The 16,073-nt window shown below is 40.1% G+C and overlaps 1 protein-coding gene across 16 annotated transcripts in view; it reads left to right on the top strand.

The window, feature by feature from the left end:
- The window catches only part of EHBP1 (EH domain binding protein 1), a 205,091-nt gene that overhangs the window by 88,943 nt on the left and 100,075 nt on the right, over positions 1–16,073 (top strand). For all 16 annotated transcript variants that reach the window (XM_068186432.1, XM_068186438.1, XM_068186436.1 and 13 more), the window contains 2 exons: positions 5,304–5,556; positions 11,857–12,040. In XM_068186432.1, coding sequence (XP_068042533.1) covers positions 5,304–5,556; positions 11,857–12,040 — 437 coding nt within the window. The remainder of the gene's footprint in view (positions 1–5,303; positions 5,557–11,856; positions 12,041–16,073) is intronic.

Here is a 16,073-nt window from a genome sequence, read left to right as displayed (position 1 = left end):
TTATCTGGACAAGGCATAATCTGGAATTTAGACTTTGCGAAAGTTCCGAGTCTTCTGTAGAATTCGTTACTTAATTTCCCCAAGACGTGCAGAGCAGCCAGCTGGAGCCTTCTTTCCTGAGTACTTTGCCATCAGATGTGAGGAGGCAGGATTTGCTATTTGGCAGAGATATTCCAAGGATATTCCTATCAAGCCTGTAACGTGTGTGCTCAGTCACCCAGAGTATGAATATGTATGTATTGACAGTCACTCAAAGAGAAAGGAGGATTACTTGCCAGTAGATACTTGTTTCCTAGACAGATATTTCTTGTGCCTGTTCACAAACCAACTACTTTCCCTCTATCTTCCTAATCCCATAATCACTTAACCCTGGGAATGTGGGGTGGAGAGAAACTAAAGACGTGAGTGCTTCCAGCGCCCGTGTGCACGCTGTAGGTGTGGTGCGTGGCAGAGGGTCATCAGCAAGCTGGCTCTGGATGCTGCTGGGGTTTAAAAAGTCCTCAGTGTCAATGATTTTACACACACAACAGAGTGAATGTGCATATCAACAACTCACCTCAAAAAAATCTTCAGATGTGTTTCTTGGTTGACATGTCAAATTGAGGCTTATTCCTTCTGTATCTACTAGGTCAACTAGACATTAGAAATCTGGGAAAATCAAAAATAATCTTTTTGAACAGTACATCTCTATAGCTTTATACTAGGCAACCTTTACGTGATCATATGAGGACTACCTTTTGGATTTTTAGTCACAGTGAAACAGAATTATAAAATCAGGTAATATGATCATATGAGGACTACCTTTTGGATTTTTAGTCACAGTGAAACAGCATTATAAAATCAGGTAATATGATCATATGAGGACTACCTTTTGGATTTTTACTCACAGTGAAACAGCATTATAAAATCAGTTAATTTCTGTGCAAAATACTTACTGGGGGAAGTCAACATGTACAACAAATGAGAGTAGAAAACCGCAACACACATTCATCAATCCAGATATTTTTTTACAATTTGGTGGGGAATACAAAATTTTAAGTTGCGTATGACCTGAACAACACACACAAGACATGTGGGTAACTCTTTGCTGGCACCCCCTGTCATTTAGACCACCATTTACTTCAGCAGGTTATTTCATCACTGTGTGTGTGGACTTCTGAGCTCCCTGCAGCGTGTTTTACACTGAAAATGAAAACAGTGTTACAATGCATCAGCGAACCCCAAATTCTTCCAGGGTGCTCCTAGGCAAAGAACCAATTGAGAGGAAAATGGTGCCTCCGTCCCTTCTGTTTCTTCATGAAAAGCACCGTGTTGTGCATGTATGAATGAAAGGCTCAGAAAATCGCCAGTGGTGGATGGGGATGCCAGTCTTTACTCTTTCTAGAAGCACTGGGCAGTTCCACCTTTGCTTGGTGCTGTTTGCTGGGTGCTCCCATCCCGTGGTGCCAGTCAGGCAGCCAGAGGCGGAACCGAGCACCTTTCACATGTGGCTGCTGCTTTCATCCTCTGCCAAGGGGAAAGTGGTATGTGTGATGTTTTGGTGGAGGTTTTGTTTGGTTTTAAGGGCTGTGTCACAATGTGTTTGTGTTACAAAAGGCAAGTGGGTTGAAGGGCAGGGTGATTTCTGGAGATGCTCTGGCTGATTGTGCAGATAGGTAGTGCCAGGATGATTATTATCACAAACAGTCCTTCTCAGTGGAGTTAGGGCAAGTCATATTTCCAGAATCTGGCACAAGACCAGCTGGTGCTTCTGCTGGAGTAATACTTCTACCTCTCTTGTTGTCACTCCTGCCCCTGTGGCTTTATTACTTAATCATGCAAAATTATTTTGTGTTTGACCCTTGACGTGCCAAACTGCAAGCATCTTTTTCTTTTTTTTTTTTTTTTAATTTATTTTATATCAGTGGAGAGACTGGAGTCCTGTGGAGCTGTAATGAATGATGTGGGGAATCGGCGCTGCCTTCTGAATGTAAAAGCAGCTTCAAGAGGGATATAGACCCCTTCTAAGCTGGATGTTTAGCCTGCCAAAGTGCACTTCTCAGCATCATTAGCTCTTTGGGAAAATGAGTCTGTTACAGAAAAGTGGCAGGTGACAGTGGGTGTGGCTTTAAGAGCAGTGCTGTTGAGTCATCATCGTAACAACTTAATTTGTTATGGAGAGGCTTGTGATGACCAACATTTGACACAAAACTTGTTCTAAAGGGTTTCAGGGATCCCATGGGAGAGAACCTGTTTGGGTTCAGGTGGGGACCCTTGTGGGAACCCTCTGTCCCTGTGGGAACATTGAGGGAAGCAGAAGGGGGAGGAAAATGGTATCCTGGATGGCAAGAGTAGAGAGAACGAATAGCCAAGTTAAGCGGGTTTTAGATGGGCCTCTACAAAATTCTGCCTATAAAAGTGTCTTGAGAATGATATTTTTAAAAGTTTTTTTAATTTCAGCCTTTGTGCAGGATTTTGTGAAATATTTTAGTTACTAACAAGCCAGAGGTGTCTGAGCACTTATATGTAACACTGTGTGTGTAAGGCCAAACGTGTAGTTCCTGTTGAGCCAATGAAAAAGAGAAATAATTTTGTCATAGTTAAGGTTACAGCACTTGATCCAGTGTCGAAATAGAAAGAATTGCAAAAACCATTTGCATTGCCCCTTAAAATTTATCAGATTTAAACAAGCATTTAACTCATTGTTTCCAGGAGACACTTAAAAGCAAATTAAAAATAAAAACTTACACCACAGTTTTATGAGATTGTTTCCCTGAATGTTTTTAACTTCAGGATATATTACTGACTTTCCTTCTTGTGTGTTATCAGAAGGTTTCCCTCAGATATGATAATGTGTATTTATCAACAGATTCATGTGCAGGTGCAGTGATCCATCATATGGTGTTGCAGAAGCAGCTATTTGTAGTTGTCCACTCTCTTGATAAAATATTCTAATATCTGAGCAAAGTTTAAAGTAGTTAAAAGTTTGGTTAAAGCTTTGTCAATAAGCCATACTATTTGAACAAGGTATCAGTCATTTTTCTGCATTTCATTAGTTATTTTTGCTTTTTGTATGGAAATGTCTTCTGAGGACAATTTCTAAAGCACTTCTGCTTGCTCTAGTTCATCAAATCACTAAATGTGGGGGTAATATTTGAATAGTATTCTGACAACCACGAGCTTCAAGGCATGGTGTGTACAGTATATACTGTGTATACAGTGAGGGTGGGATTTGACTCCCCTGACTTCAAAAACAGTTTGGACATGTGCCTGTAAGCGTTGAGGGTCAAGGAGTCAGCTCAGCTGCAAATACCCACACTAAGGACATCTCAGGGCAAGCAGAGTGAAGCTTTTGCTTGCCTTGACCACCCGCACTGGACGCTGGAATGACCTATGTCTATATAGAACCACTTTTCCAGTTTAGCTTAAAAGAAATGAACAAATACATTTTAGATATTGGGCTCTCTTTAGATATATTTAATCTATAGTACTCTGAGGGATTCTTGCTTGATTTGATCATATTTGTGCTTTTTAGAATTTCTGCCTTAAATGCTTTTCTGTTGTCAGTTAAGCTATAGACCTTCAATATTATTTCACTGTGGCTTTCTCTGAAACAGCTTTCTTAAAAGGATATGGGCTTATGATCACATCACCACGTAACCTAGGGTTAACACACATCACCTGCTGTGCAGTAACTACAGTTGCTCCCAGGAGAGGTTTCCAGTAGTTTATTCTCTTCTCTTCTCTTAAGGGCTAAGCATTTACTCTGGGGTAGGAGTGAACACATGCACTACAGCTGACATACTGCAAACACACACCCTGGCATCTTCCTGCAGCTGCTTGTCTGTGTGTTCATGCTCCAGCATGGGGCTCCTCCACAGGCTGCAGGTGGATCTCTGTAGTCCTGAGAAGAGCTAAAGCCTTTCCTGCTCCAAGCCTTTGTCCTGAGCTAGTGACTAGTGCAGTGCATAGAGAGGTGAAGTCACTACCTGCAGCCAGGGATCATATTCCTGTCCAGCTAGGAAGGCTGTGGTGCACACTCTAAGTTAGAGCTGGTCACCCTGCATGGGGTAGGGCTTTCCATCACCTTGGGCTCTGCTAATAGCTGGGTTCAGGGTGAGCTGCATGCCTGCTGGCAGGGTAGAGAACGCTCACATTTTCTAGCAATTCACCAGGATTAGCAGCTTTGGTACATCATCCATCCAAACTCACCTAAGCACAGTGCTTCCCTTTGTTCATTGTGTGACTAGAGATTTTCTCTTCCCAAATATTTCTTCAGTGAAAAATCCACTTGGAAGTCCATAGTTTTATTTTTTAGACTCTTGTTACAAATAACTTTTAGAGTTGATCTGTTAAAAGTATGTTTAGTCCAGTTTAGTAACCATACCTCTGAAAAACACACATTTTTCATTAATAATAATGTGGATATGGTTATTGAAAGTTAGGTTTTAATGATGCTACATTGAAGTTCCTATTTGCATAGATTTTGAAAGTACATTACATCCAGTACTGAACAGAGCTGCTGTTTATTTGATGCTGCAAGAAGAGTAGAATTAACATTACCTGTTTGTCTTTGTAACAAATGTTGTATTGCTGTATGGGCATTGGCATTATTCAGTATCCAGAAGCCCTTCAGTGTAGAATAACAGACACTGCAGAAAGGACATTACACAGAGAGCAGCGTGCAGCTCCAGCTTGCCAGTAACTTTTTGTTGTACAGCCCAAATAAAAGACGAGTGATTGGATTATCTATCTCTTTAGGGTTAATTTAAATTCGTTTTTACAATGAGATTATGTATTGTTACCAGGGGCACATGTGTTTTGAAATGCAGTTACTGGTCATACTTAATAGCTGATTTTTAGTTCACTAATTTTAAGAAATTAAAAGGCCACCTACGTACTATCACCATTTATCCAGTAATATGATAAAATACAGAATATCTTTTTTCTTTATTAAAAGCTCAAATAAATAACTAGGAGCATTTTGTTAGGACACTAATTGGCTAATAGTTCGTGAAAATGATTTTATATCTGTTGTGATGCCATTTATATGACAAATAAGAAAACTAATAATTGATGTTGAAAGAGCTGTAGTAAGTGAGAAAATGAAGCCTATTCAATCAATATAGTCTAAATTAAAAGACCTTTTGAAAGACCTATTTTGGAATAAGCAAGCATGAAAATTCACCTAAGGCTATAACTTTATGTATTGAGAATTAAGAAGTAGACCTTTTCATATGCCTTTAAAATATAAAGATCTGATAAAATGGTTTCAAATTTTTAATTCATTAAATCGGTTTAATTTTTTATTTGTTATTTGGTAGAACTTCACCCTGAAAGAGCTTCATCTTCAAAGCCAGAAGAAAGTTTCCATGTTGACAGTTACAATCCCTTCAAGGATGAAGATGCCCCAGAGTACTTGAACCCATTTGATGAGCCGGGTCACCCACCTGAAGCACCTGGAAGTGTAAGAGACTCTCCTCCACAACCTGCAAAAAGGAAAAACATCAGGCCAGTGGATATGAGCAAGTACCTCTATGCAGATACCTCTAAAGCTGAGGAGGAAGAGCTGGATGAGTGAGTATGATTCTCCGTCTTTCAGCAGCTTTGCAGGCATTAGTAGTGGGATCCCTGGCTTAATCTCGAGGTGTATTGGGTTGAACCATGGTGATCCTTAATCACCTCCTTAGGACAGGCTCATCCTTGGGCAGCCCAGCAGCAGGAAATGCCATACCCCCAGGTCATGCTCTTCAGCTGAACATGATCAGTGAGGAAGCTTTCCTTTGCCTTACTGATAGCAAATGACTTCACAGGGAATGAGTCTGTGGACCTTTCTGACACTTTGTGCCCTGACAATTGCAAATGAGCCAGGAATCAAAGGAGCAAGAGCTTGGGCCTTCCTCTCCCTTTTGCCATTATCTTTGCTACATAAAAATAGTATTTTTTGCCAATGATAACAGGGAGTTTGTTTTATCTTGATGCGGTATGTAGAAAGGAAGAGCATTTTGCAATCTGCATAGCACATTTTTGTGCTACGAAACATATAAATTGAATATATATGGGAAAGATAACACCATCTGCACTTACTTAGGTTGTTTCTTTCAGCATGACCGCATTTATAAAACTTTTATAAATTCACACTGACTGCCTTGTATGACAGTATAGAAACTGTCAGGAAGGGAGAACTTTTTGCAATTCCTTGGGAGGTTGGAAGGTGTATCCTTAATCCTTGTTTGTGGTCATTAGTCACCAACCACACCACTCATGAGACAGTTAATGGTGATTACATCTGGGCAATTTTACAGACAACAATTCTAATTAACATTTAATTTTACATTACTTAATGAGATTTATCATGGCATGACATTTGCATTATTTCAATATTAACAGATGTATGGTATCATCATCTTTCTGTTTCTCTGTCCTAGCTGTGGTCTAGGAAATGGAAGGATTCCCAGACACTCTAATAGAAACATGTGAAGGGCTCTGCAGAGTTTTTTCCTTTTAAAGCTCTGTAGCGATGGACTTGATGTTAGATTTGTGAAAAGTAAAAGAAAAAATAAATAAAGAGCATTGGGACTGATGCCTCTGCCAGCTCCATTTGTCAGGACAGTGCCTGAACAAATACCACTGGTTGCTCTTCAGAGCACAGTGTCATCACACTGACGGCCACACCAGGCACTCCTGGTCATTCCCTGGTCACCAGAATCTGTAGGGAATAAAAATGTGTGTATTTTACACCCACCAAGATACAGGTATAGAGGACAGCAAAGATTGAGAGGAGCAGAAAGAAAAAAAGCCACATGGATGAGCAAGTGAAGAATTTTCTGTTTTCTGTTTATACTTCCATTTCCACCGGAGGCACATCTATGCCAAAGGGGCTTGTGGCAGGATTGTAACCCTTCCTTTTGCTGTGTACTGGACTTTAGCCCTTGGTTAACAACAGCCTCCTTCTTGTTTTAATGACTCCATTTGCTTCGTTGTTTTTTTTTTTTTCCCCAAGGATAAAATTAAATTCCCCATAGGTAGGTTCTACTTGAACATAAAGCTGGTCTGTATTTTAATGATAAAGCAGTGTCCCATGGGAAGATGGAAGGATAAAGAGTCAGTAAACACTTGAAAATCAATTTTTTACATCTTTTGCGTAAGTTTTTTATGTCCTGAACCCCAAAGTAACCTTCCTCTCCACATTTTCCTCTGAAGTTACAGGAGCAATACATCATACTAAAAGACCTGGGGACCATTTGTTGAGTGCATTGGGTAGAGGTGTGGCAAGGAGAACCCTTGAATCTTTATACTGAAACACTCTGAAGGAATGAGTGTAATGATAAAAGTCCAGTCTAGAAACACCCAGACATGTCATATTAGATCACCTCTACAAACACTATTTTGCCTCATCTCATGTCCTTAATTTTCAAATTTTTAAGTAGCAAGCTTTTGCTAAGGCATGGTCTGGTGAGCACCAAAGGCAAAATTTTTGCAGGCAGTGCCAGTTGGTGGTTTTTGAGTGGCCTCAGTCATGAGGGTTTATGTCCAGATGTGGATTGTTTTTACCTGCTGTGAATGTTGATGTGTTTATTATCTACATCAGTGGGTAATCTTCTTCCAAGCCTACTGAAGTCTAGGTTTCCTTGTCAATTTGTGGCAGAGAGTTCCACAGGAAAACAAGATCTCTAATGCAATGTGTTTCTTTTGTTGATTGTAAATAAATTCCCTTTCCAGTCCCATACCGTCTCTTCTGCTGGCTTATCAAAACAAAAATTAGTGGTATTGGATTTACCTGCCATAAACCTTTGTTGTCTTGTCTATCTCTAGCATGTTCACCTTTCCTTGTCACTTGTCTGAGTGCTAACTTTTTCAATCTCTCTTCATACAGAAGTCTCTTCATCTCTCTAATCATTTCCACCGCCCGTCTCTGGACCCTGTTATTTCTTCTGCTATGTGTCTATTTTAAGATGTGTTGACTTGGCCTGAGCAGTGTATTCAAGACAAAGCTGAACAACTGAGTCATATCATGAGAATAGAAAACTTTGCATGTTATTTTCAACCTCTCTCATAACATCTTGGGTTTTTTGAGTTTTTCAAAATTCGCTTTCCTTTTTGACTACCACTGGTCAAGGGCTGTCTCCAGGTGTCCTTTTGAACCTATAGGTGGAAGGCATGAAACGGAAGAAATGGAAGGCACCTGATTTATTGATTTTCAGGAAATACAAGTTATTTTTACCCCCATGTCTTAAACGTTCAGTTGGAGTTCACTTACTGTACTGCTTGGCATTTTCCTCCTGTATTTTGTGTGGAATGCAGTGTTGTGTCCTGAGAGCATGGACACACCAGTTAGCATCAGGACCCTTGTCCCACTCTGCTCTGGCAGATCCCTAGTTCTGATTCTGGCCTCGGAGCTTACACGAAGTGCCCCAAGAGCTGAACTCTGCCTCCAGTTTTGTAACAGACTCTCACTGTAATCCTGTGAAAGGTACTTGGCCTCAGTGCACCTCTGTGAAAGACTTACCTGGGGTAATTTGCTCCACTGAAATGTGTTTGAGTAATGTTTGTGAAGAGAACTGATGCTTCATAACACACACCAAGCACATCACGAGCATAAGCATCGTGAGGCATTGCCTGGCACAGAGGGACTTGGGTGAGCCAGTACATTTACTCTGCTGCAAAACTGTGCTCTCAAAACATACTTCCTCTGGCTAAATTCTCATACCTAGCTAAAGATAAGGAACGCATTTTCCTTCTGTTAGTTTGGACATTTCACTGATAGAGGGAAATTCCGCTTTTGCCTTTTTGAATTTTATACATTAAAATTCACCCGTTAGTGAAGGATGGCACACCTTGTGAAGTTAATTATTTGGAAATAGCACAGCTCACAACTGCTTAATGTATAATGCTTTCAACCTTAGTTCTTCTGATTGGCAATATTGCCTGACCTTTTAGCCCTGCCACGCTGACAGCTTTGGGTTTCCTCCTCAGTAAAGTGTTTCTTTTTAAATTTTTTTAGAGCTAACTGGTAAGACTGATCAAAATAATTTTTTAATTGGTCAGACTAAAACTTGCTTTCCAATATCATTTGGCTCTGTGGCTTCTTATCTCGTTAATCATTGTATGGCTTATGCTGTGTAATTGGCAAGGCTATCGAGTTGCCAACTGCTGAAGTTGCCTATTGCACAAGAAGCCACAAGCCACCACATTGGCAGTGAATGTAATGCCAGGTATCTTGTCAGGTCTGAATTTTTTAAATTTTGTGGAGGACAGCCTAGTGTCTCTTTAGACAGATCATTTTATGTGAAGCCATTAAATAACTTCACAGAACCAGTAAATATGGAGCTGACCTCAGAAAAAAGTGCTTTAATATTTTCCAGCTAAGGCTCTTTTCAACCAGACTTTTCAGATGTTTAACTTGTTGTAGAGCCATGTGGAAGCTGGACCAAACTCTGCTTCGTATATCAGACCCTCATGACTTCAAACTTTATAGTTTGTTCAGGAAACAAACATTTTGGTCATTTTTTTTCTGTATTATTATTTTTCAAAAATCTTGCTCAATTTTTGTAAGACCAATTAAGGGTAGTGCAGAGAGGAAGGTAGAAGGTAGCACATGTGCATGTCTCTTCTGTGCATGTACCTGTGTCTGTTTCTGACCAAAATGTGAGGGTTTAGTGTGGCTTTCAAGCAAGGTCTTCTCTAGAGGAAAAAGTCCATTTAGCCCTTCCTTCTGGTGGGTACAGAGGGCAATTCTTCAGGATGACACCTACAGTGCAGGCAGTTCTGGAGCTTAAAAATTCAAAAGATGGTTCTTCCAGAGCTGTTTACTCTCATTGATAAGGTGTTGGGTTTTTTCTCACACCAAAATAATTTTAACACCTTACAAATACACCTTTCTAATTCAGAGGTAAATTCCTGCCAAGCATGCTGTGCCTGTTGGCTGTTCTGAAGGCTGGCTTGTGGAACTAAATAAAAACCTTGTGCTGTCCCATAGAATGCATTGTTCTTCAGCCTTTATCTCTTTTATCTTCATTTTCACCTCCCTTTGAACTCTCTGGTGTCTGAAGGCAGCTGAGCTGGGCTGTCAGCTAAATTAGAGCTACTGACAGCTGGATGCATTCTCCACTCCAGCCTGAATACCTCCTTTTCCTACTGCCTCCCATAGAAAACACCCTTCTGTTTCCATTTAACTTGTTCCTTTGGTTGCCTTTAGTTTTGATTGTGCTGGTGGCTTGATGGGCAGCAAAGTGGGAGCACCTGAAAGTTGCCTTCAGTCAACAAATGAGTTATTTTAGTGTTAGTCTTCCCTTTTGCTTCAGGAGTTGGATATCTTTTTCTGTAAGGAGCAGAAGCAGCAGATTCTTAGACTGATCTGGAGGTTTTATGCCTGATTTTCACTTGTGTGCTTTGGTAAACGTTGCCTTTCAAAAGTAGATTTCTGTGGAGTGGGTTATTAATTGCTTGCTTTTTCTCAGTGACAACAGGATGACTGTAAATTGCATTAAAATAAAGTCTAAAGTTTGCCTGTGAGACTGAAAGATGTTTTTATACTACAAGTACAAAGGAAGGAGAGAGATTTGATGTTGTGTGGAAGGCAACTGGATGAATAGTTGGTTTTTACTGCTGTTGTAGTTCTTAAAAATAGTGTGTACTAGCTCCTGCCTCTTATCCTGAGAGGGAATTTGTGAGTGGATCTAACTAGGTAGACTTTTTTTTTAATGCATTAGTGTTTCCATCCAGAGTTGAATTCGAAGGGACTTCAAGGGGCTGAGGTTATTTGTTGTGGTTGGTTACGCTGCATATAATAACTGCATGCAGATAGATTGTTGGGAATCACAGTTTGAGATATGTGATAAATATATCTTGCAGGAGAAAGAGGGACTAGAAAAGAATAAATTAATGTATCCATTTCATAACTAACTGTCCAGTTTTGGACTGCAAAATATGAAAAGCAATTAGTATTAATGAAATAATTCAGTGCAAAAAAGATAGCAGGATACAAAACTGCTGGCTCTAGTAAGTGTGTAGAAGAAGCCATTGTTTGATATATCATTGATTGATTGATATTTGATGTATCAAGCAAACAAAATTTGGCAGAATTTGGCTGTGGAGGTATTTACTTAGGGTGGTACAAATGCAGAGTTGGAACGTGGACACCCGAGTTAAGGATAATTCTTTGGACTGCATCTACTTGGTGGAAGGTGTTTACTCTGTAACATTCTCAAATAAGGTTTAGTTATAAAAAACACTTTCAAAATAGACAGGTGATGCCTACTGGTGTCTGCAGAGATATATATGCAAGTCAGATGTGGTTTTCTTACTCTGTTCTCTTACCTAAGGAGTGTTCTTAAAATGGTGTGGCACCTGTAAACTACAGTTTGAAATACACTTGAGGCTGAACGTGTACCCCTGCAGGCCAATCTTTCCAAAACTGAACAGCCAAGAGTGAGGCCTCTAAAGCCCTGTGGAGCATGACTGTACCAGTTGCCTGATTCTTAATTGTTCTAATCAAGCTGTCTTTATCCTGTTCATTAGTGTGTTAAACACCCAGCAGCTCCACTCACATTTTTTCCTATTGATCTTGTATAAAATCAGATCACTCTTTGATAGATAGCAAAGTATAATTGAAGAGTTAGCTTTATGCAGTTGACAAAACTTCTGCAATTTACAGGACTTTATAAAAATTATGGAAATTATGACTGAATAATCCAGTTTTAGCTGCTGTAACTTTTCAATTGTATGAAAATGTAGTATTTAAAAGTGTATAAAGGTAAAAAGTTCTTCTGTGGGATAATAAAAGCATTTTAGTCATTGACTTTCCTAAGCAGGTCTTATTTTTGGTTTTATTTCCAAGGAGATAGCAAAGAAATGTGTTTCCCTTCTTTTAATTAGATCAAATCCATTTTATGAACCAAAACCAAGCCCTGCTTTAATTAAAGTTGCTCTGCAAGAACCAGAAAAGAAGATGAAGAGAAAGGCTCCTGAACCCCCAAACCTCTTGCCAAAGACAGAGATGAGCATGAGTGAGAACGTGTCAGCAGTTCCTGCATCGAGGGAGCTTTCTTCCTCTCCTAAGGTAAGCTTTTCATACCAAAATTTTGGCTTTGTTCACAACAGTACCTTTCTGTGCATTGTAAACATCCTGTTTATTTCTGCAGGCATCCTAAAAGCTTTGCCAGTGCTTAATAAGGTGTTGGCTTGTCTCTGTTCACTTGGTTCATAGGGAGGGTGCAACAGTAGGAGCTTGTATTATTTCTTTAAGGATTTAATACAACAGCAACAGCAACTGCAGTTTCAAAGAAAAGTCTTCTAGTAACCAGTGTTACAGGACAGCTGGATATGCCATGGAGAAGGAAGAAAATCACGTTGAACAGTGCTTTGTCCTGATCTATTTTGATGCTCCTAAGCCTTGCCCCTGTTGAAGAGTCTGTCTCCACATTTCTGTCATAAATCTGGGTTTTAAAAGCTTAGTACTGTATATTTGTATTGGGATTTGTGTATGTCCAATTCCAAAGCTATGTTGAAGTAATTAAAAAAAAAAAAAAAGTCTACTTGAAATCAGGTTAGCTGCTTATAGGAATGTCCAGACTAATGATATTTACATATGTATATCCATTTGTTTTTCAAGGAAAAAACAGAGTTCATTTCAGTGGAAGAGGTAATGTGAGGTGTGGGTGTTTTATTACTACAGAAGCCAACTTCTGTCAGTGTGGGTTTCAACTCCAGTGTTTCAGCAGTTAGCACCACTTGTGCTTCTTCTTTAAACAAAATAAGCATTTAATAGTGTAAGTTCGTGGACCTTTCTTGGAAATGAATGTCATACATTGTTTTAAAGGTAGGAAGATGAGGACAGAATGCCTTCCCTTCCATTGTCATCTGGTTTGCCTTGAATCAGAGCTGCTGTACTTCAGTTTCAGAATTGAGGGAAGCTACTTGTCATACCTATCATTTCATTGTGTAATCAGCCAGATTGCTCACATGTCCTTGCCCACTCAGCCTCTGATCTTGTTGTCATTTTACCACTCGCTCAGGCTAAAGAGTGTGGGACCAGAAATCTACTCTCTGTCTGCTCACTGCAAAACAAAGCAGTGGAGTAAGACCACAAGTACACTTCACAAGTTATTCTTCATCTGCAAAACCACAAGCAGGGACATATGAAATCAAAGCACAGCAGTTTTACACTGCTCTGAAATGGGATTCAGTCCTGGTAACTGCAGTTTCTGCGTGAGTTTTTGCATGAAAAGTGACGCATTATTTCATTTCTGGTGGAGTCTGGCTCTTGGGTAAAGCAAAATGGCCAAAGCAAAGCTTTCTGGTACTACCAAGGCTGTGAAGAGACATCTGTGGAGATTTTTATCAGAGTGCTTGGTGGAAATTGTGTCCCCCTTGCTCATTGTTTGAGAGGTACTTTTTTACAGATATGCATCCAAAGAAATGTGTCTCTCTGCTTCATACATGTCTTTGCTGCGCTGAAAGAACATGTTACTACAGAGTTTGGTTGTTGCAGTTTTTGTCTGCCCCAGATGAAGCTTTAGCGTGTCGGAAAGGTGGAATTGATTAAGAAAAGATTCACGATTGAGCTCACTGGGAAGACTGTGCTGTTATGGACAGTCAGGTAGTTCCTGCTTTTCTGTGTGGTGTTACTTGGTGAATATTTTGGTGCCTGCCTGCTTGCAGCCCACCTTTCTGCCCCTGACCCTGAGGCACAGCTGAGATCAGCAGAGGTCCACGTGCTGAAACACTGATTTTCATTAGGGCTGGGAGGGAAGGTGGAACTCTGTGCTCACATGCTCTTTTATAGGAAAGCTTTAATTAATTTTTTTAACAGGATTTTGGAGGAAAGGAGACATTAGGGATGGCTCCAAAGCAGATGCAGTGTCCTGGTTCGTTATAATTCAGTGGAAAGTTTTGCTGAGTGGGTGTGTTAAAATATTGTACGGTCACTTGCAACGCAGAAAGCTTTCTGTAAGCATAGTCTTTTTTCTGTGCTTGAATTGCTTTGCACTCAGATCAAAGGCACTTTACTTGGAATGCTTCTTGAAATTTGGAAAAGTACTGACATTTAAAAGAAAAGAAACCGTTTTCTCACAGAACAGTACAAAATAGTGCCCAGGTGGGACTTGGAGTGTTGGCACAAATGACTTGTTTATTGCTCAATAATAGAGACAATGTTTAGCAACTCCATAAAAACTTCCATCCAAAGGTATAGGCACTATACAAACATGAACCTAGTACATGCCCTTATGTAAGGGAATAGTCCTGTAGAGGTAAACTTAGGTAAAGAGAGGTTAAATCATGTGTCTTAGTCAGTGTTTTGTCCAAGTTTGCTGTGCACAGAAAGTTTTGGGAGTTATACCAGAGGCTGATTGGTTTCAGCAGGTTCAATTCCCTGTCTTGGTTGTTGTCATAGGAAATGCCTGTGGAGCAGAAATGCTAATCTTTAAACTACACAAACACAGCATTAATATTAGAACTTCAGAGTTCAAGGAAAAATATTCCAAAAGCTCCTCTGCAAATCTTTGATGGAATATTTGGTGCTCATTTTTCCTTCACATGCTAGTGGCATTCATCACATTGGCTGAATGCAAAAAACCCAAATGCTGTCATTGCCATCTACACACCAGCAAGTTTGAGTGATGAGCAGTCAGTTACCTGTAGTAGCCAACCCTTTCCAAGCCTCTTCAGTGTCTCCCCTTTGAGCAGGCCCTTTTGTTCACTTGGAGATCCCCTGTCAGCTGTATTGGTGAGGAAAGGTCAGTCATCTATCTTAGATAAGGCAGGGTTTAACACTCCATAAAGGTCCAGCTCCTCAGCCCACACAATTAGCTCAGTATTTGCCATATCTGAGTTTGGAGGAAGTTTTGCTTTCAAATCTTTTTATCTATTCACACTTCCTAAAGGAATATCTTAATTCTCTCTTGTCTTGTGTATCTCCTCCAACCTATTCTGAGTCATCAGAGAGAGCTTACAATGCAGAGTCTGAGATCTGGAGTTACCCCACAGTTAATCATCTCAAATGACTTGAAAACTATGGTATGCTGACTCTATTTAGGTGAGTCTGACAAAGTGCAAAGCTGTAATTAAGCTCTTCAGTCATCAAACTGCTACACTGCTGTCAAGCCCAGCAGTGCTGAAACCTTGTTGGGCTTGTTACTGTTGCTGCTTGTTACTGCTCTTTACACGGTTTGGATAACCGGGTTTTGCCTTTCACAGAGGTGGTAGAAACTTTAAATTTCCCCCTCTTGTTGACTTTATGGAAAATAAATGTGGTCTCAGGCTCAAAATGTGGTATCAGACCAGTACATAGCATGCATATCAGTGCTCATCATTGCTTTAGTTGATTACAGAATATACATATGAACTTCAGCAGGGTGAAGTCTCAGCCAGATTTATTCTCTTCTCTTATGGTAGAGAAGTTAAAGTAAACAGGTGTGTTGTATTTGGTGAATCCAGCTTGGTGTCACATCCTTTCTCCCATGTTCAGGGTCTGGAAGCCTGTGTTGGTTAAACACATGGCTTACAGAGTCACTGCTGCAGGCTGACGAGCTGCCAGCCTGGGATCTGGGAGCTCTCAGAGCTCCATCTCACAGCTGCCTGCCCAGAATCTCTCAGCAAATGAAACTCCTGCACTCCATCCTGGGGATAGATGTTTCTCTGGGAATACATGATTATATGAACAGACATAAAATTGATACCAGACCACAAGATGCTTTTTGAAGTTTACCTTGAATGGATTTTTAGTTATGCCTTGCATCTGATGAAAGTGTATGGCACCAGGAGAGGATGATAAATCAGCTTAAGACTATCATTATTGTATACACCATTCTTGCCTTTATGAAGGTCATGGTGTTGCTGGTAGTCATGAAAACACAGGAACCGGTTTTGGTGCTTTTAGACAAGAACTTGTGATGGCCTTTAAGTCAGAGGAAGAGGAGAATACACATTCACATAGTAGTCCAAAGCCAATAGTAACATCTCTGTTTGTCACCATCATTGTTAAAGCTCTCTATGTCTCTCATTTTAAAACTAAAATTAATTGCTTTGCATGCCAAGTAATAATCTGCTCTCTCATGCCAGACAAGCTAGCTGATTTAAGCTCTAGTGAAACA

The sequence above is a fragment of the Anomalospiza imberbis genome, chromosome 3 (assembly GCF_031753505.1).
Source record: "Anomalospiza imberbis isolate Cuckoo-Finch-1a 21T00152 chromosome 3, ASM3175350v1, whole genome shotgun sequence".
In the NCBI taxonomy this organism is placed as follows: domain Eukaryota; kingdom Metazoa; phylum Chordata; class Aves; order Passeriformes; family Viduidae; genus Anomalospiza; species Anomalospiza imberbis.
This window is presented reverse-complemented; position numbering and strand designations above follow the sequence as displayed.